This window comes from Rousettus aegyptiacus, unplaced genomic scaffold (genome assembly GCF_014176215.1).
Source record: "Rousettus aegyptiacus isolate mRouAeg1 unplaced genomic scaffold, mRouAeg1.p scaffold_m13_p_14, whole genome shotgun sequence".
Lineage (NCBI taxonomy): Eukaryota > Metazoa > Chordata > Mammalia > Chiroptera > Pteropodidae > Rousettus > Rousettus aegyptiacus.
This window is the reverse complement of record NW_023416289.1, coordinates 44,517,479-44,538,440: the sequence shown is the minus strand read 5'-3', so window position 1 is coordinate 44,538,440 and position 20,962 is coordinate 44,517,479. Positions and strand designations below refer to the sequence as shown.

The window sequence follows — 20,962 nt, the reverse complement described above, 5'->3', positions numbered from 1 at the left end:
CAGAATCAACACGGTGTCACTTCTGTCACATTCTGTTGGTCAAGGTCAGCCAAATTCAAGGAATGGGGAAAACGACTCTGCCCCTTGAGAGGTGGAACTACAGAGTCCACCTCTCAAGGGGCAGAGTCCAAAGCAAAGGGTACAGGTGGGAGGATTGTGGCCACTATTCCTTTACTTGTGACCCTAATGGAGAACTGTGATGCTATTCTTTTATATGAATATAAAGAGAAAGCAAGCCCAATTTCTAGTAAAAAAGGGTATATTTCACAGGAGATCTGCAGAGTGAGTGGCTCATATTTCAGAGCCAGGAAACAACCCATTTGTGACAGTCATTACAGATGTTCTCGACATTCTGGCCCTCCTTCTGGGCACACAGTAGGATTACACGCCGCTGCCTGTTTGAAGTTCGGCAGGCTCATGTGACTCGCCTTGTGCAGTGTCATGTGTGGACATTTTAAGAACCAGTACACACTTGACCATATGTTGGATTTTCCCTTGGCCAGGGTGACTAGACAGTGGCTGCTCCATCATCCTGGGTCCCAGAGACAATGTGAACAATGGACTAGAGCTCCCCACTAACCCGTGATGCACTTGGTGCATGAGCGAAAAATAAACCTTTGTTTTGTCACACCACTGAGAATGGGAGGAAGGTTATCGCAGCACGGCCCAGCTTATACTGACTAATATGCCACTCTAGGTATTTTAAGCATAAAGGGATCTAATGCAGGGAAACAAATTATGATTTTAAAAGTCATTGGGTACAGCCACTATGGAAAACTATTTGGCAGTCCCTCAAAAAGTTAAGCATAAATAACCATCTGATCCAGCAATTCTAGTCTTAAATATACACCCAAAAGAACTGAAAATGGGCACTCGACCAGATACTTGCACATCAATGTTCGCTGCAGCATTTTTCACAATAGCCAAAAGGTGAGAACAACCCAAGTGTCCATCAGCAGAGGAATAAATAAACAATATGTGGTATATACATATATAAAATATTATTCAAACAAACAAAAGAAATGAAGGACTGATACATACTACAACTAGATGAAGCTTGAAGACAGTATGCTAAGTGAAATGAACCAAACACAAAAGGACAAACATTGTATGACTTTGCTTACATGAAATATCTAGAATAGGCAAGTTCTGTGCTCACTTAAACAGCACATATACTAGAAAAAGCAAATTCAAAGACAGAAAGTAGATTAAACGTTACCGGGGCTGGATGCAGGGGGAAAGGGACAGTTGTTGCCAAATGGGTACAGAGTTTCTGTATGGGGTAAATCCCATTCATGAGGGCTCCAGCCCCATGACCAAGGCCTCCCAAGGGCCTCACCTTTTAGTCAAGCATTCAGTCTATAGCAATCACCAGGACCATCTTCATCATCACCATAACCATTGCCATCACTTTCATCACCAACATTATCATCATGATTAACCCCATCATCAACATCCTCATTTTCCTCCTCCTCCATTTCCTCTTCCTCCATCACCACCATCACTATCACCATCATCATCACCATCATCATCACCATCAACATTATCATCATCACCATCACACCATCCTCACCATCATCACCATCACATCATCACCATCATCATCACCATCATCTCCATCATTATCACCATCATCAACATTATCATCATCACCATCATCACCATCACCATCATCACCATTATCATGGCTGTCTCGGCTAGAATTTCCTCAAAAACAGACTCTGAGACGAGATCTTGAGTGCAGGTGATTTATTTAGGAGGTGATTCCAGAAATCACAAGTGAGGAACATGAGATAGGAAAGGGAAGAAATCTGACAAAGGGTATGCTCATGAGTAAATTACTGCTGATTGAATGGTATTTAATCCCACAAGGTCCGTGCCTCAGGACTGTCTCCTCATAGGATAGAGAAGTTGAGACATTTGTCCACCCACTCCCATCATCCACAATTTGAAGATGGCTCCAGGAACATGGTTTTATTTATATATTGCTGCATAGCAAGTCTCAAACAAAAGAGCTTTAAAACTTTGTTATGTCAGCTCTCAAGGTTCTGTGGATGGATTGCTGGGCAGTTCTCACCCAGGGCCTATTATTCAGTGGCCATGAGATGATGGCTGGAGCCGTACTCACTTGAAGGCTCCACTGGGCTGGGCTGGATGCCCCAGGAGGCTCGCACACATGGCTGGCAGTCAATTCTGGTTGTCAAGTGGGAGTGCAGCAGGTGCTTTTAACCAGTGCCTACATGTGGGCTCTCTGTATGGTTTGGGCTGAGAAGCAAAATGAACAGAGAAATGGGCACTGGATAAAGTGCCTTGTTCTCATCTTCCCACCCACTCGACCTCCAACATACACACTTATTGCTCTGCAAATGACTACTTAACCTGAGGCACAGTATTAATATTAATGACTGTGTAGCATCCCTTCTCAAATGCTCAGGTTTGAGTACGACATTCAGGTTCTCCCCCTGCCCTCCCACGGTGGCCAAGCTGGGGCATGACCACCTGTGGCGGGTTAGATTACTCTTTGAATGAATGAAGTCTTCACTCCATCCACCTAATCTTCGTGGACTTCTGCCTTTTAATACTGAACTTGGCCAGGTGATTTGCTTGGCCAGTCAGATGATGGCACACAGAACACACACAGAGATTGATATGTACCTGTGCAGGGGGCTCACATCTCTGCTATCACCATGAGAAGCACATTCCTGGCACAGGATGTTGGATGCACCTGTCAAAGCCAGACAAGTTCAGCCCACTCACCAACAGCCGAGGGAGCCCAGCCAAGAACAATGAGCCACCCAGCCATGCCCAACCCCAATCAACTGAGCCCCTAGATGACCTCAGACTTTTCGGCGAGCCCAGGCAAGATCAGCAGAGCCACCCAGCCAATCAGTGTACCAACAGCCATACCCCCAAATACCTGGGCTAATCAATGCCCATAGGTGTACACATCAAACACAGGTTTTGGTTGGTCGGTTGCTTGCTTTGGTTGTTGCCCAAAGATAGTTAACTGATACATTGCATGGCATATCCAAAGATCATCACCAATACATAGTTGTAATGTGAGTAGTGACCTCCAGATTATGTTTATTTATGATCCAGGGACCATGTAACAAGATGGTGCTGGCAAAATAGTAAGGACTTGTACCCAGGTCCAGATGTTAAATGCAGAAGACTAAAGGTGGTTTTGTAATCACGAGTTTCAGAGTGATGTGGCTAGGGGTTTAACAGGCTGGAAAACCCAGCGCTCAGGACTTCCAATGACTTGGCAGAGCCTCACCCACGTCTTTCCAGAGGCTAGATGACTTGCAACATTGCGACAGACCAAATGCAGAAGGAGTTATGAGAAGCCAGTTGTCTACTATTATGCAGGTATTAAATATCCTTAAGAATGTAAAATAATGCAATTTTTCTCATTAATTGATTTATTTTGGAAAATACAGCATTTCTAAATGTTATTTGTTAAAATGCAATGAGTTTCTAAATGCCCACCAACAGATGAATGGATAAACAAAACACAACATCTGTGTACAATGGAATATTACTAAGCCTTAAAAAGGAAGGAAAATCTGAAACATGCTGAAACATGGATGAACCTTGACAACATTATGCTAAAGAAATGAGACAGATGCAAAAAGACAAACATTATATGATTCGATTCGCATGAGGTAAATAGAATAGGCAAATTCATAAAGACAGAAAGAATGGAGGCCGCCCGGGGTTGGGGGGCAGGGAAATGGGGAGTTATTGTTTAATGGGTACAGGGTTTCGGTTTGGGAAAATGAAAAAGTTCTGGAGTCCCATGGTAGTGATGGTTGCACAACTGTGTGAATGTATTTGATGCCACCAAACTGTACACTTAAAAACGGTTAACTATGGCCACGCCACCCTGAACAAACCTGATCCTGTCTGATCTCGGAAGCTAAGCAAGGTTGGGCCTGGTTAGTACTTGGATGGGAGATCACCTAGGAAGACCAGGTGCTATAGACGTAAAAATTAAAACATAAGGGGTTGTAAGCTGACAAGGTCCTTACAATCTGTGAGGTCAACCAAGGCTTGCCTCGCCTTAAAAAAAAAAAAAAAAAAGGTTAAAATGGTAAATTTTATGTTATGTACATTTTACTACAGTAAAATAATTGCCAAAAATGCAATGGATTTATTATGGTTATTTTTAAAAGAAATAATTTTGTTACCATCTCAGTCTTAATTCATTACCTAAATATTGAGATATAACCTACCAACACAAAAACTCTTTGGGGGTCCTTGATAATTCTTAAGAGTATAAAAGAATCCTAAGGCCAATAAGTTCAATAACCACTGCTCTAGATACAGCTGAGGTGAGCCTGAGCTAGCTGCAATTGTCTGCAAAGATTCCCAAACTGCTGGAAATTCATTAGCAAAAATGTAGTTTAAGTTTATCCTAGCCAAAGGAGACAGGCGACCTCTAGTGGACATACAGAGTATTGCTTGACAGCGGAAAATTTTTCTGTTGAGTAATTAACATTGTATGTCCGCTGAGATTTTACAATGAAACAGAGGCAGAGATGGTCGCCTTAAATGAGGACTTTATTTCAGCATATTAACTTTCAACCCTCCTTTCATACACATTCACACACACACAGAGGTTCACAGTCACATTCGCACATACATACAATTACACAGACACAAGTAGATGCTCACACACAGCACAGACATGATCACACATTCACAATCTCTCACACAGACCCACAAACACACAAACGTGACACCCACAAAGAGACACAACCTCACACGTGAATGCACACTCATAGTCATCACGCATACTTTCAAACACACAGACATTAAAAATAGTATATCATTAACAAAGAGGGTTTAGTAAGTGGAAGTCATTTTCTATATTTAAAAAGTTGTCATGGAAAATGGGTTTCTTCCCAAAGCCATTAAATAAATGTTGAACAAATAATTAAGATGAATGTAGGTTTGGCAGCATGCCCAATTAGAGATCCACAATCCCTCAGCTGAAGTCCTTGGAGACAGATGGCGTTTCAGAACTCAGAATTGTTCCAATTTTAGAAAGGTAATTCTGAGCGGATGCCATATATGACGTAACATCCATCATGTGACACTCCCAGGGGCTGAAGTAGCCCCTTCCCCACAGACATGTTAATATATTCACAACAAAATGTGTGAAAATTCACACCAAAAAAAGATAAATAAAGAAGTGTAAATTACTCATATTAGTTGATTTGCCATGTGAGACTGGGCAAAAATTATCCCCCAAAGAAATATTTTTTGGTTGTCAGAGGTTTTGGAGATATGGAGTTACAGATAAAGGAAGCAGGTTTGTGCCAGCAGGCCCCTCGCCCGTGCATCTACACCTACTTCTGCCCTGATTAGTAAACGTTCCGTTCGCGGATGGGCATGGGAGAAGGCCCAAGACCCAGGACCCAGGACCCAGGAGGACAGCGACCCCTCCTGGCAGTCCCAGACCTTGCAATTCGGCTGCGGATTTGGGATATCTACTGGCTTTGGACTGATTGCTCTAAACCTTCAGAAAAATCCCATCTTCACTTGTCAGTGAGTGGTTCAGGTAGGTGCCCAAGCCTTAACCAAACGGCACCTGACATGCCCCTGGTGGGATGCGGAGAGAAGGGAAGAGTGGTCCATGGTTGTCATGTGACCCGTCTTGATACAATCAGATAGAAGGAAAGCCACTTGGCTCACCAGTAGGGGCCAACCCGCCTTGTATCCCAGAGATAGGAATGAGTTCACAGGTGCTTGGATCTGTGGGCCCCCGGTGAAGTCGCTTAGGGATGAGGCTGCCCCCATGCACAGAAAGAACTAGAAACAGTTTAGGTCCCTGTGGTGACCATGGAAGGGCACTGCTTAGGTCTCCTTTTAAGAGATCCTGCCTTTTAAGAGATCCTGCCGCCTCCTTCCTGCGCTACCAGTGACAGAACACAGTGGGCACTAGTGCCAGCCCATTACCACCGGATCCATTTGCTCAAGGACCCCCAACCCATGGACACACGCCCAGACTTCCCCAGAACTACATTACAGCCTAAGGCTCCTCTCCCCAGCCTTTCCTTCCTTCTAACCTTCCACAGATTTCACGGGGCTTCCAGCTTCTACCATCGCCCCCTACAATCCATTCCCCATGGGGCGTTCAGAGGGCCGCTTACGACCTAAGTTGGCTCATGTCTGTTCGTCCCCAGCTCGGAAGTCTCCCACAACTCACCCTCACTCAGAGTAGAAGCCGTGGCCCATTAGACTCTGCAGTCTCCCCGTTCTCTCCCACCACCCCTCCTCACACTCTCCCCCTCACTCCCTCTGCTCCAGCCTCACTGGACTCTTTGCTGTTCCTCAATCAAGTTGAGCACCGCCAGCCTCAGGGCCTTTGCACTTGCTGTCGCCACTTTCCGGAGTACTCTTCCCCCGGAGACGTGCATGCCCTGACCTCCCTTCTAGGCTTCTACCCAGCAGCCAGCAGCTCAATCATTCCCTATCACCTTTACCCTGATTAAGTCGCTCCTTTGAGCTTATCACTTCCCAACAGAACATATATTTAAGTTATTCATCCTATTTCTTGTCTATCTCCCCACTGACATGTCTACTCCACTGAGAGCAGGAATTTTTGCCTGTTTCGTTCACTGCTGCGTCCCCAGTGCTGAAAATAAGGCCTGGCACATAGTAAATGCTCGATTAGTATTTGTTAAATGAAAGATTAAAGAGAAGCCGAGAAACAGGAAGAGAGAAGGGAAGAGAAAGAGAGAAAGAGAGAAAGAGAAAGAGAGAGAGAGAGAGGGAGGGAGGGAGGGAGGGAGGGAGGAAGGAAGGAAGGAAGGAAGGGGAGGAGAGGAGAGACAGAGGCTGATCTAGGTGAGAAACGGGACAACAGGTGGGTGGGCAGGAAAAGGAGCGTAAGGTAAGGGTGTTGGCAGGAGATGCGGGGAGAACGGTGAGGGAGGGAGGAGAGAGCTGGGGCGGAAAGCAACAGAGAAGACAGAGCCTGTCAGAGTAAAAGACAGAGGGAGAGACACAGAGACACATAAAGACTGAGAGACAGACAGACAGAAGAGAAAACGGGGAGAAAGAAGGATGGAGAGGGAGACACTGGGACAAGAGAAGAAACATGTTTTTTCTTCTCCCAGAACTGGGAGAAGCAAGCTGGAAAATAGAAAGGGGGGGAGCAATGGGGACAGAGATGAAGCCCTTCCCTCTAACTCGCCATTTGCACACATCCAGTGCTCTGGGCTGACTTGAGAGCCCTTGGGATCCAAGTTGTGGCTTTTAAAGCCCCAAAGGACAAAGGTGGGTGGAGAGAAGGAATACGAGATGCTGTTCTAAGAGCTTGTTTAATCCTCAAAAAAACCCTATGAGATAAATACTATTATCATCTTCACTTTACAAGACCAAAGGGGTTGAATAACCTGCCCAGAGTCACACAGCCAGTGAGAGGAAGAGCTAGGATTTCAATGTGGGTGCCTTGGCCCCAAAGTCAGTGCCCCAACCACCACCTGCACTAGCTGTAAAGGGGCACTGGCTTCCTGGGTTCCCCTTCAATCTGGAGACACCCTCTGGGAAGTAGTACTGGAGGGGGAAATGGGAGGTTGGAAGGTAAAGAGAATGACCGACTTTCCCAGTCCATAGCCACAAGATGTCCAAGTAGAGGGAGGAGGCCCAGCTTCCCTCTCCTGGGAGTCTTCAGTGCCAAAGAGGCTGGAAAGAAAAATCACTTCCTGTGTGTAGGCGCTCGTTTCCTGCCCAGAGCCTGTCTTTCTTCCAGGTGGAAAAAGAGACTCAACTACCTCTGACTCTTCCAGCAGGTCCTCATGCCTCTGCCTTGGTTTACCAGCAGCACTGAAGCCCAGAGAGATTGCACTAATCTTCAAAGGCAGCACAGTGCTTTGAGAACTTTCGCTGTGACTTCCGGAGGGTGAGGGGAGCCCCACCACCACCCCAGCCACTCTCATCTTTCAGACCCAAGGAACAAGGCATCATTCCCTCCCAGCAACATCCTGACATCTGAGTGCCTTACCTCTGTCCCTGACATTATAATTACACTAAGCACAAATCCCAAAACCCCAGTTCTTGCCTGAAAACATCCTATGTCTCCTCTGGGTTCCTGTGCTGTAACAGCAGGGCGGACCCTCTGTTTCTCTCCAAAGGCGCTTGCCCTTTGCCCCAAACATGCAAAACACCATGAAGTCTTTGACTCTCTCTGACCTTCGCCTGTCCTGTTGCAGACAGGCCTCTTCATCCCATTCCAACCCGAAAACTACACGATGGCGATGGGAAGGAAAGAACCCACTCAGCCTACCCACGGCAAGACCGACAAAGACCAGATGCCAGGCAGGACTTCTCTCCCAAACTTGAGAGGCGAGGCGCCTCGGCAGACAACACGACAAACAGCACGAGGCAGCTGGGGCTGGAGTTTATTGCAGGTGGACACAGAGATTCAGAGAGGAGAGGGACGGGCTGTGGGTTCTGTGCTCAGAATCCTATGGAGGGAGGGTCGAGAGAGAGGAGGATATTGTCTGCCGGATGGTGGAGGACCGGGCCTGACTGCGGAGGAGCTGCGATGGGCGCGGCCCAGAGCCAATTCCCCTCCTGCCACCACCCTCCCCATTCTTCAAGATGACGGCTCCAGAGACGCGAGGCTATTTCATGAAGACGGAGTCCGGGCGCCACTGGGAGCGACGCATCCACCGGGGTGGGGGCCCGGACTCTCGAGGGCCGACGGTCCAGCTCGGGGTGGAAGGGATGGTTACCCGGGTCCTCGCCCCATCGCGGCCTCCCGCGTCTCCTCAGGCGTCTGGCGGTTCTGGCACAGACTGGGGTCGCTGTGGCGGCGGCGGCGGCGACGGCTGCGCGGCAGCTCGAGCTGGGGTCGCGGCCCGCCGGGGGCTCCCAGGTGGCAGGAAACCGAGGCAGCGGCGGGCGCCGGGTCGAGCGGCACGCCGGGGCGGGCGGCGCATGGAGGAGATGGCGCGCTGGGCGGCAGACCGGCGGGGGCTGCGGGGGGCCGCGTGGGAACCCAGATGAGACCGTAGTAGACGGCCAGCAGCACGGCGGCCAGCGACACACAGAGGAAGTAGGCGCAGACCGGGGCCAGGCGAAGCCAGCGACCGCGCGGGCCCTCGCTCAGCCCGGCGCCACCCGGGCTCCCGCCGCCGCCGCCCACGCAGCTCGTGCCCCGCATCCCCGCAGCCCACTCGGCCGGCGCGGAGGCCCGCAGAGGCCCCGCCCCCGCGCCCTTGGCCCCGCCCCCCCGAGGACCGCCTCCGCGCTCCTAAAGTCCCCGATTCAGCGGCGCCCTCGCCAGCGTGGCCACGCCCCCGCGTGGGCGGGCCTCCCCCGCGTCCCAGGTCCCCTTAGCCTCCGGCCAACTATTATCAAGCTGAAGCTTAATTGGTGTTCCCACCCCGTCCCCACTGGACTCTGCCGGCCCCAAGCTTCCAATACCTAGTTTTTTTCTAAAATGCAGATCTCGGCCCAGCCAACTACTGCCAGGCTTCGGTGTTATACCCGCGCCTCTTAAATGCGAGCCCGCCCCAGCGTTTAGCTCCAATCTACTGTTTTGGGGGGCCTCCTCCCTGCGCCCTAACCCCATCCCTTTTGGACTCAGACTTCTTCCAGGCACCTAGCCACGCCCCTGCCAGGCGCAGGCTTCTCAAGTCCCGCCCCTCAGGCGCAGTTTCGCCCCATTTGATTCTGCCCTCTTCGCCCCCTGGCTCCACCCCTTTCACCCCCTCACTCGGCTCGTTCCAGCACCGAACCCTAACCACTCCTCCGTGGGTGGCTGCAGCCCACACCAGCATTCGAACTCCCACCGCAACCGGCTCTCGTGGCCCCAGCCCTCTCCCTAACGCGGGCCTGTTCTAACTCCACTTACCAATACTCCGGCCCCGCCCAGGAGCCCTAGCCACGCCCCTCAACGGACCAGGCTCCTCCTCCACCCTTTGTGATTCAAGATCTAAGCTCTCGCCGCGAAGTTCCAGCTGCACCCTACACCCCAATCACGCCCCTTCCCCAGCTCGTTGCCCACCACCCTCGATTTCTCCCTTTCCCTAAGCCATGGGATCCAGAGTGGGCTCCAGGGAGGAGAGAGCACAGCCTGGAGCGCCAGACTAACCCCCTCCTGCCGCCCCCTCCCCATCAATGCGGGGAGGCTTCAGTCCCCTCCCAGCAGCGTCTTCAGGAATTCGGGGAGGCCTGCGGGAGGGAGGGGGAGGGAGGGAAGACATATCAGGGTGGGTGGAGGAAGACCCTTTCCTCCCGCCTCTTCCGCCACAGAAAAGCCTGCCAAGCACAGCAACCCAGCCTGCCTTGCCAGAAACACAGTTCAAAGGTTAGCAAAAGCGCTGCGTTTAATAGAGACGGGGCCAGTGGCCGCGTGCTTCGGGTCCTTCAGAAGAGTGACCGGCTAGTTGCCATGCCCCAGATGTTAGCTTCTGGAGGCGGGAAACTCCGCCTGCAGCCTGGCACCTACCCACCATGGCCTCCATAGGTGGGTAACTCCGGTGTGTCCCAGCAGTTCCGGTGCCAGGGCGCCCCCCACTTGTGAGACTGGTCTATTGCCCTGGCCCCACCCCATTGGCTGTCCTTGTCTCCTCCCCCCTTACATTTAACCCTCTCCTGGCTGGAGTATGGCGGAAGCAGAGGACAGAGGAGCGAGGCGGCGGGAAGTTAGTGCAGAGTCGGCGGGCGCGGTCAGCGGGCGGCCCCCGGTTGTGGAGCAGCTGCCACCACCTTGCAGAAACGCACCCTCTGGAAGTCGGTGATCTCCGCCGTCTCCTGGCCTTCGGGGCCCGCCTCTGGGGAGAGAAGGGGCGGTCAGCGGAGAGGAACTGTCCCTGCCTCCCTCCACCCGGACACCGCCATCGAGCCCCGCCCCTCATCCCGATTGCGCCTGGCTACAGCTGCCCCTTGCTAAGTGGTTTATGGGCCTCAGGCTCCTTTAATCCTCGTAGTGGACCCACGAAACACGATGCGCCCCAAGAGAACCATTTACAACCAAGATAATCTGGTATAGCGAGAACAGTCACTTGGCCAACACGTGGCCAAAGACAGAGTGCTTGGGCACCCTGGCCTCATCCACCATCCTAAACTAGCCGCTTCGACCCCAGCCCACCACCTCAGGGGCCTAAACCGACCCCCATAACGACTGCCCCACAGGACGTGCCCCCCTTGCCCCTGCCTGCCTCCTGAGCTGTAACCAGGCCTCCGTGGCTCTGCCTGCAAATCCTAATCTCATTGCTGGGGGAGAGGCCCGTTTCACAGCCTGGCTTCCAGCCGGTGGCCGCGGAGAGATGGGGTTCGGCCTCTCGTTCCTACTACGTTGGACCGCACATTCTAAACGGGTCCGCATTTCTAATTTACCCAACTCGGTTGCACCTCAAAACAAACGCAGCTGCCCCTCCCCATTACTCTGCTCCTCTCCATTCTTTTGACCTATTTAAATTTCTAATCCTGCCCTTTGGCTCTCCTTTTGGATCTGGCCCCACCCCTTTACTTTCAGATTACTTTCTTAAACCCCTGCAGTGCATTTCTCAATCCTAATCCAGTCCTGGCTCCACCTCCTCACCCCAGGCCAGTGCACACACTCAATGCCCAGTCGCTTGGCGCTGGAAGGCCTTTCCTTAGCTCTCCCCCTGACCTGGCTCCATTCCCACGCTATCCCAGCATTCCAACCTCACCCCCAGGTCCAGCTACTATCCAACACACTCATGGTGTGACACACAGCTCCACTCCATCCCACACCCCCAAGCCCACCTCCTCTCAGCCCCAGAGGAAGGCAAGCGGACCCCTCCATGGGCCCAACAGCTCCCCCACCTGGAGCTGCCTCAGACCCCTCCTCTTCCGTTTTCTGGGTTCCTGGGATGCTGGGCCCACTCTCCAGGGAGGCAGGGGCTGGCTGGTCACCACCTCCTGGGGAACGGGTGACTCAGTCAAGCCCCTCCTGTCCAAACAGCCCTCCACCCAAAGACAGAAGACCCTGGGGAAGTGTGAAGGGAGGGTTCAAGGACACACCTGGGGTTGTCATTTGAGGATGTGAGCTTTTTATTGGGAAGGGAACTCTGAATGGCCCAGAGCAGGGGCAGGATCTGGGGATGGACATTCCGGAGACAGGCACGGACAGTACATAGAAGGGCACAGACTGTCCTTCCTAGCCGCAATTGGCAGTGGGGCACACGGGGTCCCGGGGCCCAGCCCCTGAGGTTGCCCCTGCCCACGCACCCCTCAAATACACACACAAGCAGCCAGCTTCATGCATTTTCAAAAGGCCAGGCCTCACCCGGAGAAAGGGCATCAGCCGGGTGGGTGGTCCGGGGAGAATTCAGCTCCATCTCTTCACCCCAGTCGGACACAGGCTGGTGGCCCCCAGGGGGCGAGAAGGGGCTGGAAGGCGAGGCAGGGGTCTGGGGAAGCAACGGGGGCTCCTCGGGCCCGGAAGGCTCTTTGTCAGCCTGCTCACTGCTGGGGCTCCTGGTGGGCTCCAGCTCTTGGGGTTCCTGGTCTTGGGCTGGTTCTTCCTCCTCCTCTTCCTCATCAGCCTCTTCTTCCTCCTCAACCTCCTCCTCGTCCCCACTCACGTCTTCCCATTCCTCATCCTCCCCCTCGTCGTCTTCCCCTTCGTGCTCCCCCCCATCGTCCTCCTCCCCCTGATCCTCAGGAGGCCGGTGGACAGGGGCTGGGGTCACGGGTGGCTGTGGGGAACACAGGCAGATAGAAGAGAGGGTGGGGCCCTGAGCACCCCACACCCCCTGCCCAGAGGTGAAAGCCTATCTTACCTTTGTGGTTGTCTCCTCAGGCGGAGTGGGCTGTGGGGCTTCAGGGGCTGGGGCCACTGCCTCCTTCGTCTCCCAGCGGTCATCATGGTCACTAGAGAGGACAGACAGAAGGAGGAAGTTCTGGGGACGGAGGAGGAAGGGGCTTCCCACCACCGGCTCCTCCCCAGAGAAGAGGGGTAGAAAGGGGCTACAGGGCTGGCAGAGGAGGAGCCAGCATGCTGGGGCACTCAGGAAGAAACGGTAGAAGCGGTGACAGTGAAGAGGTGACAGGGGGAATGGATGAGGGCAAATGGTAAAGTGGAGAGCCAGGCCCCAAACCCCCAAACCAAATGCCTGACCCATGGAAAGGGAAGTGCCTGGAGAGACAGACCCACAAATACACAAGTCAGAGAATGACGAGGGGGAGGGCCACGCAGCCCCACTGGGGTGTGCATATGCCCGGGGAAGGGGGCTCCCACCTGTAGGCTCGGGGGGCTGCCTTGGCCTGGGGTCGGCTGCTCTTCCTTCTCCTGCGGCTGACCTCAGCTTTGTGCTGGGACAGGAACTCCCTGAAAGTGGGGGGTTTGGGGGGCCGGGCCCAGGACTGGTCATCTGCAACAAAACCCAGGAGGGGTCAGGAGTGGGGGTCATGGCACAAACACCCCACAAGCCTGGCCCGGGCAGCTGACTCCCCGACCCGGGGACACCCACTCACCATAGCGATGGGATGGTTCAAGGGCAACAGCTGGGCCATCCTTGAACCTGGGGAGAGAGACGGGGGGTAAACGGGCAGCTGAGGGAACAGTGGGAGCAAGAGGGATTGGAAGAGATAAAGGGGAAATTGGAGCCAGAGTTAGAAACCAAGATCGTAGAAGGGATGTTCAATGGGGAGCCAGGGGTCACTGATTAGAAGGGGATGGACCAGGTGATGGACAAGAGGCAAATCTGACATCGTACTGACAAATACGTTAATAAAAAATTCAGCATTTGATCCCCCAGAACAAAACCGTGAAAAGTACACGATCCCCAGCTTCCGGTCTGGCCTTGTGTCCTATTATTCTCTCATCTCCCCAGCTAAGCGGGTTCTCTCACCACAGGAAGCTCCTGCCTCAGGACCTTTGCACCTGCTGCTGCTGGGGACACACTCCTCCAGATATTTCAGTGCCCTGTTCCCTCACCTCCTTCAGACCTCAGCTCAAAGGCGTTCTTAAAGCCCATCATCTAAAATAATCATATTGCATACATTACCTATATCTAAAACAACAGCCTCATCCCTCTGCATCCTGTTTCATCACTCTTCACAACCTGACATTAGACCTAGTCATGGCCTGTCTTTTCCACTGGACTCTAAGTTCCATGAAGGAAGACTGTTTCATTCACTGCTGTATCCCCATCACCTAGAACCTTCCATGATATACTGGAGGGACTTGAATATCTGCTGACAAAATCAACACACACGTGCGTTAACGAGACTTGCTGTGGGCTGCTTTGAGGACACAAGAGAAAAACAATTTCTCGTATAACCTGGAGAACATCTCCCCAAAGCCGAGCTGCCTACACCTTAGAAACAGCAGCAGCAGCATCTGTGCAAAATACTTCTCACGCACATCAGCTCAAAGTTCAAAAATCAATGCTCTGACCACCAGGCACACAAACAAGATTCTCTGCCTTTAACCAGTGTCAACATAAGTTTAAGCGTGAAAGCTTCCAATGCACCAAAGGACAGAGGATGGTGTAATAACTACGGCTGCTCATCTTAAGACTGCCATTCGCCCACTCTTTCAGAATCTTCTCCATCTTCAGTTTGGAAGTTGGTCATCCTGTCAATGATTTAAGATGCCTTTGCTTGAATTCTGATTGGCTAGATTTTTCCTAGACCCGAGAGAAGAGTCAGACTTGAGGATGACAATGCCAGTGAGATAAGGGGCTTGCGTCGGTGAGGGACAGGTGAGAGGGACGAAAGGAGGGCGCAAAGGTCTCATCGGCGATTCTTCTAGCCCTCGCTGCGTGAGAACTTATAGCCACACCTTTAGCCAGGAGCCGCTGCACCACCGCCCACTAGGGCAGGCAGTTTAAAGTTCCTGCAGGAACTATTCTTCCCAATAGAATGGGAAGTGTATCCACTGCCCCACTGCACATCTGCCAATGTCAAGACCAGCGCTTCCCCAGTGGCTGCCGCCTCGGCCTGGGCACCAGAATGGACAAACATGGAGCAGAACTGAGTTCAACCTGTATCAAGAAGCCAAGCCCAGCCAGACTCACAGCTGAAAGTCCGGCCTGGATTAGCCAAACCCAGCTTACCCATAAACACGAGAAAGAAATTCTCTCGTATGCCCCTGAGACACGGGGGATACGCAGCACCGCCGTCGTGACTGCTGACTGATGCACAGGGTGGGAAGCCAGAGCAAAGCAAAGGAGTCGGAAGTCAGGGCCAAGGCCACGGAGCCAAACGGGCGAGCAGGAAGGAGACTCACATGCCATCGGTCTTCTCGGCGTCCCACTCCCGCCGCCACTGGCCGGTGGGCTTGCGGTGTCTCTGCAGCCGCTCCTGGTCGATCTTCTCCCGCTCCTGCTTCCAGCGCAAGTACTCGGACCGCTCCCGGCCGGTCATGGACAGCGTCATGTCCCCAGCACCGCCAGGGCCAGCACGGCGGCCCTGTTCCCCAGCAGATGGCCATCAGGGACCTGCTTCGCACCCCGCACACCCCATGCCCTCCAAGCTCAGAATGGCCAGGGGCTCAAGGTCACGTGAAGAGACAGGGCGGAGTGCAGAGACAGGCTCGCCCAGATCTCTAAGCAGCCTGTCTGCCTGTCCTCTGTCCCCTCACCCTGCTGGGTTTTCCTTCACCACATTTGCCATTACCTGACGTCTTATTATGTATTCTTTTATTTAGCTCCCATGAGAATAAACTTCATTGAGATAGAGGTATTGCCTTGTTTACCACCCTAAGCTCCAGCACCTAGGACAGTGCCTGGCACCTAGTCAGTGCCCAGTAAACATTACTAATATTAGGAACCAAGGGACGTCGCCGACACCAGAACTGAAACCGATGGCTCATCTGGGGGTAAAAGACAGGCGCGGCCACGCCTTGCTCCCCCCCTCACCGCGTAGCCTGGCGCTCAGCGCCCCCAGGAATGCCTGCTGCCCAAGAGAAAGGGCAGCTGCAGGACGCCTGGCCCGGGGTGCCCCGCCACCCACACGCACCTGCCGCTCCTGCTCAAGGCCGCAGCGCACGCGCTCGAAGTCGGGGCCGCCCCAGTTGCGCCCGTGCCGGCGACTGCCCTCCCGCCGGTCCCTCTCCGGCTCCTCCAGGGGCCCACCGCGCCGCCGGGGATCATCCAGGAAGTTCCGCACGGGGTTGGGCTCCAGCACGCCTTCCTGTGGGCATGACGGGCAGCGGTTCGCGGGCTGGCCGGGCCGGGTGGCTCCGGCCCACACGGGGTCGCCCCCGCACTGACCCGCTGGTTGCGCTCATACTCCGCGATCTTCTCCATCTCCTCGTTCATCTTCTCGATGTTCTGCCTGCGCCGCTCCTCCCACTCCTGGAGGGACAGACAGGGGCCCCAGGGCAGCAGGGAGGACCACGCCACCACGGCAAGCCTGCACCCTCTCCTTAGACAGGCCTGCCTTCTAGGCCTGCCTGCGGCTGGAGGCTGGGGACCCAGTCAACAGTTAACTGGTCATGGGTGCTGGCTGTGCCTGGACAGTTTGTGCCAACAGCATGGTGTACACTGCCCACCTGCCCTCCTTCTGGGGTCAGGTTTTGGGTATGTACCAGGCAGAGGGGACCTACGTGGCCAGCCCCCGATAAACACCCTGGACACTAGACCTCTGCTGAGTCCCTGGTAGACAACCCTTCACATACATTGTCACAACTCGATGCTGGACACATTAAGTGCAGCCTGGGACCCCACTGGGCAAGAGCTCCAGGAGGCACACGCTGGTCTCGGGGCGTCAGCCCACATGCCTCTGCCCTTTGCTCATTTTGCTTTGTATTCCCTCACTGTAATAAATCTTAGCTGAGAATCTTTCTAGAAACACACAGAACCTGGGAGAGGGGTTGGGGACCCCAATGCACAATAGAGGAGAAGAATGCCACAGTAATGACGACAATAATAACAGCAATAACTTGGTGGATGGCTAGGTGACCCCCATGATCCATTCTCCCCCTCCTCCGCAGTGACAGATTTTATACTAGCATGTGGCCAAGCTGCTAGAGGGCTCAGCTTACAGGAGAGAAATGAGCTTCCACTTTACTTAAGCCATTGGATTCTAAGGTCTTTTTGCTACAGCAGCTCAGCTTGTACAAGCAAGATGGTGGTCGCACTCACTGACTGCTTCCCCGGAGGGTTTCAATGCCTGATGCCACACAATGTTCACGATGACCTCTAAACCTGAGTACGGGGTGCTCCCCAAGAGGAAGTGAGCTGCCCAAGGACAGGGAACTAACAGAACCAGGGTGACCCCAAGTCACCTTGGGGGGCTCTGAGCCACTATGCTAGGTGGCCCCTACCCTGCTAAACTGCACGCTGGGGTAGTGGAAGCTATTATAATAAAAACACCAGTGCTCGCTACAAACAAATCCAGGGAGGGAGGGAGAGGGGGAGAGACAGACCATGCACACGCACACGCACACACACTGGACAGATTTCCCCAGAGACAGAAAGACAGACAGTGCCAGAAGGAGAGGAAAGAGACAGGCAAGGGAAGGTGGGTGGGCAAGCACACACCAAACGAGAACAAAAAAAGGGGAGACAGAAAGACAGAGTATACACGGCATTGGTCAGGAAGAGAGAAAGAGCCAGATGGAGGGGCTGAAAGAGAAACAGAAACAGAGAGGTGGACAAATGGACGAACGGCCCATCTGAGAGTAGGAGAGAGGAGTGACAACGGAGAGCCCCAGCCAAGGCCTCTGGCCCTTTCCCGGCTCCTACCTTAGATCTGCGATCAGCAGTTGAGGCATCTCCAGCTCCAGAGAGATGAGGGGACCCCCTGCCCCGGCCCCTCCGGCCACGGCCCCCAGCCCCTCCTCGAGGCTGCTCTCCAGGACTGTCCTCCCAGCTGCGGGATGCCCGGCCCATGCCTGCCCGGCCTCCCTGCTGAAGGGCAGCCCGGCCTCCTCTGCTGGACCCTGGGGGCCGAGGGGTCCCAGGAGACCTCCGGGAGGGACCGTGGTTTTTCTCCTGGAAAGAGGAAGGGAGGAAAAGTCCAGTCACTGGGGCAGGGAGACAGGGCCGGCCCAGGTCCAGGGGAAGCAGCCAGGGTGGAGGCAACCCACAGGTCTGGGGCAGCTGGGAAGGCCCTTCCCTGTCCTTAGGCGTGCCCTACCTCGGTGTGGCACTCACCACCTCAACTGCCACATTCTCCTTCTCCAAAAAGCGGCCCTTCCGGGGAGCTGTCACTGCTACACCCTCGAGTTCAGCTTTTTTACGGTCCTCTTCAATCTCCTAGAAGCAAACATCAGAGGTAGGTGAGTGTCGGGGTCCTGTGTGCCACTGGACTCTCATAGCCCCCCGAATTTCCCCCAAGTCTGGTCCCAGCCCAGGCCTCTCTGCTGAGCCCTAAAAAAGAAAACCCATCACTTCAGCATCTTCCCGCAAAGTGCATCATGCTGCTTCCCTGCTTGGAACTGTCATGCGGTGCCCACCTCTGGGTAAGAGCCACGGGCTCCCGCACACTGTAGAGCCCTACAGGGCCTAGCCTCCGTACCGCCTTGACCTCACCTCCGACCTGCTCCCCAGCACTCCCTCTGGCCTCCTCCTCACTCTTCCTAGGACAGAGCAGACTCAGACCTGACTCAGGGCCTTTGCACCTGCTATTCCTTTGGCAGGAATACTCCTCCCCTAGAGACTCATCAGTCACTCACCTCCTAAATGTCCCCTCTTCTGGTGGTCTTCCCTGACCAGCTTACAGAAACCAGCTTCCTTGCCATTCTCCCACCCCCTTCCCCTGTTCATACCTGGCAATATGTATAGGTTTATCTATTGTCTGCCTCCCCCTCTAAAAAAAGAATCTGTCCCAAAACAGGGCTAGCTGTCTTTTTGTTCACTGACGTATACCCCAAGCTGAGAACACTGCCTGGCACACCACAGAAACTCAGTATGCTTTTTTTTAAATGAACGAAACCATGAAGAATGAATAAATGAAACCTATTCCTCTCAGGTCCCCTCTCGCAGACAGCTTATTCTGTCACCTTTAACAGGGACCTGGGCCTCATCCTGGACTCTCCCTCTACCTCCCCATCTCCTACCACTGCCCATCAGTCACTGAGTCCCTTCCAACAGCCCTGCCCCATGCCAGGCACCTCCTCCCCCCATCCCTGAGGTCCCTGCCTCAGCTTCCTCTTTGATCTCTGGCCTCCAATGTCACCTCCTCTCATACACCACCACACAACAGCCAGGGGGGTCTTCCTGAAACACTACTGACTTGGTTTCACTCTCACTCACAGCCCTCCATGGCTCCCCGGCGCCCTCAAGAAAAAGTCTAAACTCTTCGCCTGGCCCCTACTGACCTCTCCAGATCAATATCCCCCAACTGATCCTCCAACTTTAAGCTCCAAGTTTTTGCACAAACTGTTCTCTCTGCTTGAAATATGTTCGACTCTACTTTTCAACTGGCTGACATCTTCTCACCCCTCAGGTTACAGAATCCCCTCCTCCAGGAAGCCCCCCCCCCACCATATCCCTCAGGCTGAGAGAAGAGGCCCCTCTGAGTTCCCACAGACCCCTGAACTCCCCAATCCCAGCCATGCCGGCCTGGGTCCTCACTAAATGAAGTTACATCTGTGTCTACACTGGACTGTCCATCCTGCAAGGGCAGACCTAGGGCTGCCTCGGTCACAGTTGTTTCCCCAGCACCATTCAGCGCTTGGTACGGTAGAGACCTTTAATGAATACTTGTGAATAAATGATGAAGTGAAACATGATGGGAAGGATGCCATGTTAAGGCCTTTGGCTTTTATCCTGAGAGTGAAGGGACACCATGAAAAGGTTTAAGGAAGGGAGAAGTGAGAGAAACTCACTGCGGGGAGGAGAGGGGGTGGGGTCTCCCAGGGCGGGGCTAGGGCACCTGGTAGCGCCGGATGAGGGCCTCATTCTTCCTGCGAAGAGCCTCGATCCTCTTGTCCAACTCAGCATCCTTCTCTTCCTTCGATTTCAGGTCCAGCGTGGCTGACTAAGAGGAAGAGACAGTTGAGAGATGGTCACCCTGGCGCCATTCAATCCAGGGTCTGAGTCTGCCACCTGAGTCATCTTCTCTCAAGCCCCCCACCCCAAAGCTCAGATTCAAGACCCCATTTTCCATCTCACCATTCCACTGGCTTGGTAGGGCCACGGTCCCAGTGACCCTCACCTGCAGAATCTGGACACAGCACTGGGGGTTCCTGAAGGCAGAGGGAACAGAAAGACTAAGGCCAGTACCGCCCCCAATCTGCTTTCTACACCCCCATACTGGAGGCCCCACTCTCACACGTACACACACTCAAAAACACCCGAACTCCAAGCGAATTCTAACCCTCTCATAACCTCTTCTTGAAATACTAGCCCGTTTCTTACAGGGAAAAATTTAGGCTCCGCCTCTTGTAAATATTTGGACTCACCCATAACATGTAAACACTGGAGTCACAGCCACCTTGGGAAAGTTCTGGCCCTACACCACGGCTTAAGAAACCATCTAACGCGGCTCCCCTCCAAGCGATCCTTTAGTCTAGGCCTCACCCCAGTGCTGAGAATCTTCCATCTCAAGAAAGTTCTAGGCCCATCTTCCTGTGCCCATTCTGGTGCGGTTCACATCCCTATGAACATTCCAGATCCTCCTCTTTCCCAGAAAGTTTCCGAGAAGTCCCATAACCCCATACTCAAAAAATGCTCCTACAGGCTGCCTCGACCCTCTGAGAACATTCTAAACTCATGCCTCCGTCAGGATGTCCTAGCCCCGTCCCTACCGTCCCAAGAAAGGTGCCGCTGCCTCCCTGCACCCCTGCAAAGATTTCCAGAACAGGCCATGTACCCACTAGTGAGGCTTCTTGGGCCAGACTCGACCTCCACAGTGAATATTCTCCCCGCCCCGACGCGGACAAAACTTCCCGGACCACGCGCGGCTTTCCAGGGAAAAGCCCCAGCCTGGACCCGATCCGGAACACCATGGCCCCGCCCCCTGCCGGGATGAACTTTCTGCCCCGCCCATAGGCTCGCGTCATTGATCTGGCCCGGCT

General features: G+C 53.6%; 2 protein-coding genes and 1 pseudogene across 2 annotated transcripts; 1 reads left to right on the top strand and 2 right to left on the bottom strand.

Annotated features, from left to right (window-relative positions):
• The first annotated feature begins 3,868 nt into the window (after positions 1–3,868).
• LOC118611648 lies at positions 3,869–3,987 on the top strand (annotated as a pseudogene).
• Positions 3,988–8,394: 4,407 nt separating this feature from the next.
• Positions 8,395–12,321, bottom strand: INAFM1 (InaF motif containing 1). The gene is made up of 4 exons (XM_036231725.1): positions 12,275–12,321; positions 11,812–11,907; positions 10,744–10,793; positions 8,395–10,191 (listed from the first exon to the last, which is right to left on the bottom strand). Exon 4 carries the CDS (start codon positions 9,176–9,178, stop codon positions 8,744–8,746), a length of 435 nt encoding a protein of 144 aa, XP_036087618.1. The 5' UTR covers positions 9,179–10,191; positions 10,744–10,793; positions 11,812–11,907; positions 12,275–12,321; the 3' UTR covers positions 8,395–8,743.
• On the bottom strand, positions 12,016–20,962 carry CCDC9 (coiled-coil domain containing 9). The gene is given in 13 exon segments (XM_016155365.2): positions 12,016–12,686; positions 12,771–12,861; positions 13,229–13,361; positions 13,465–13,511; positions 15,224–15,405; positions 15,955–16,128; positions 16,209–16,292; positions 17,685–17,933; positions 18,096–18,197; positions 19,819–19,923; positions 20,058–20,131; positions 20,762–20,899; positions 20,902–20,962. Coding segments are annotated over 13 exon segments (1,866 nt in total). The 5' UTR covers positions 20,948–20,962; the 3' UTR covers positions 12,016–12,245.

Coding starts and splice junctions, on each gene's coding strand:
- INAFM1 (XM_036231725.1), bottom strand. CDS start 9,178: ATGCGGGGCACGAGCTGCGTGGGCGGCGGCGGCGGGAGCCCGGGTGGC.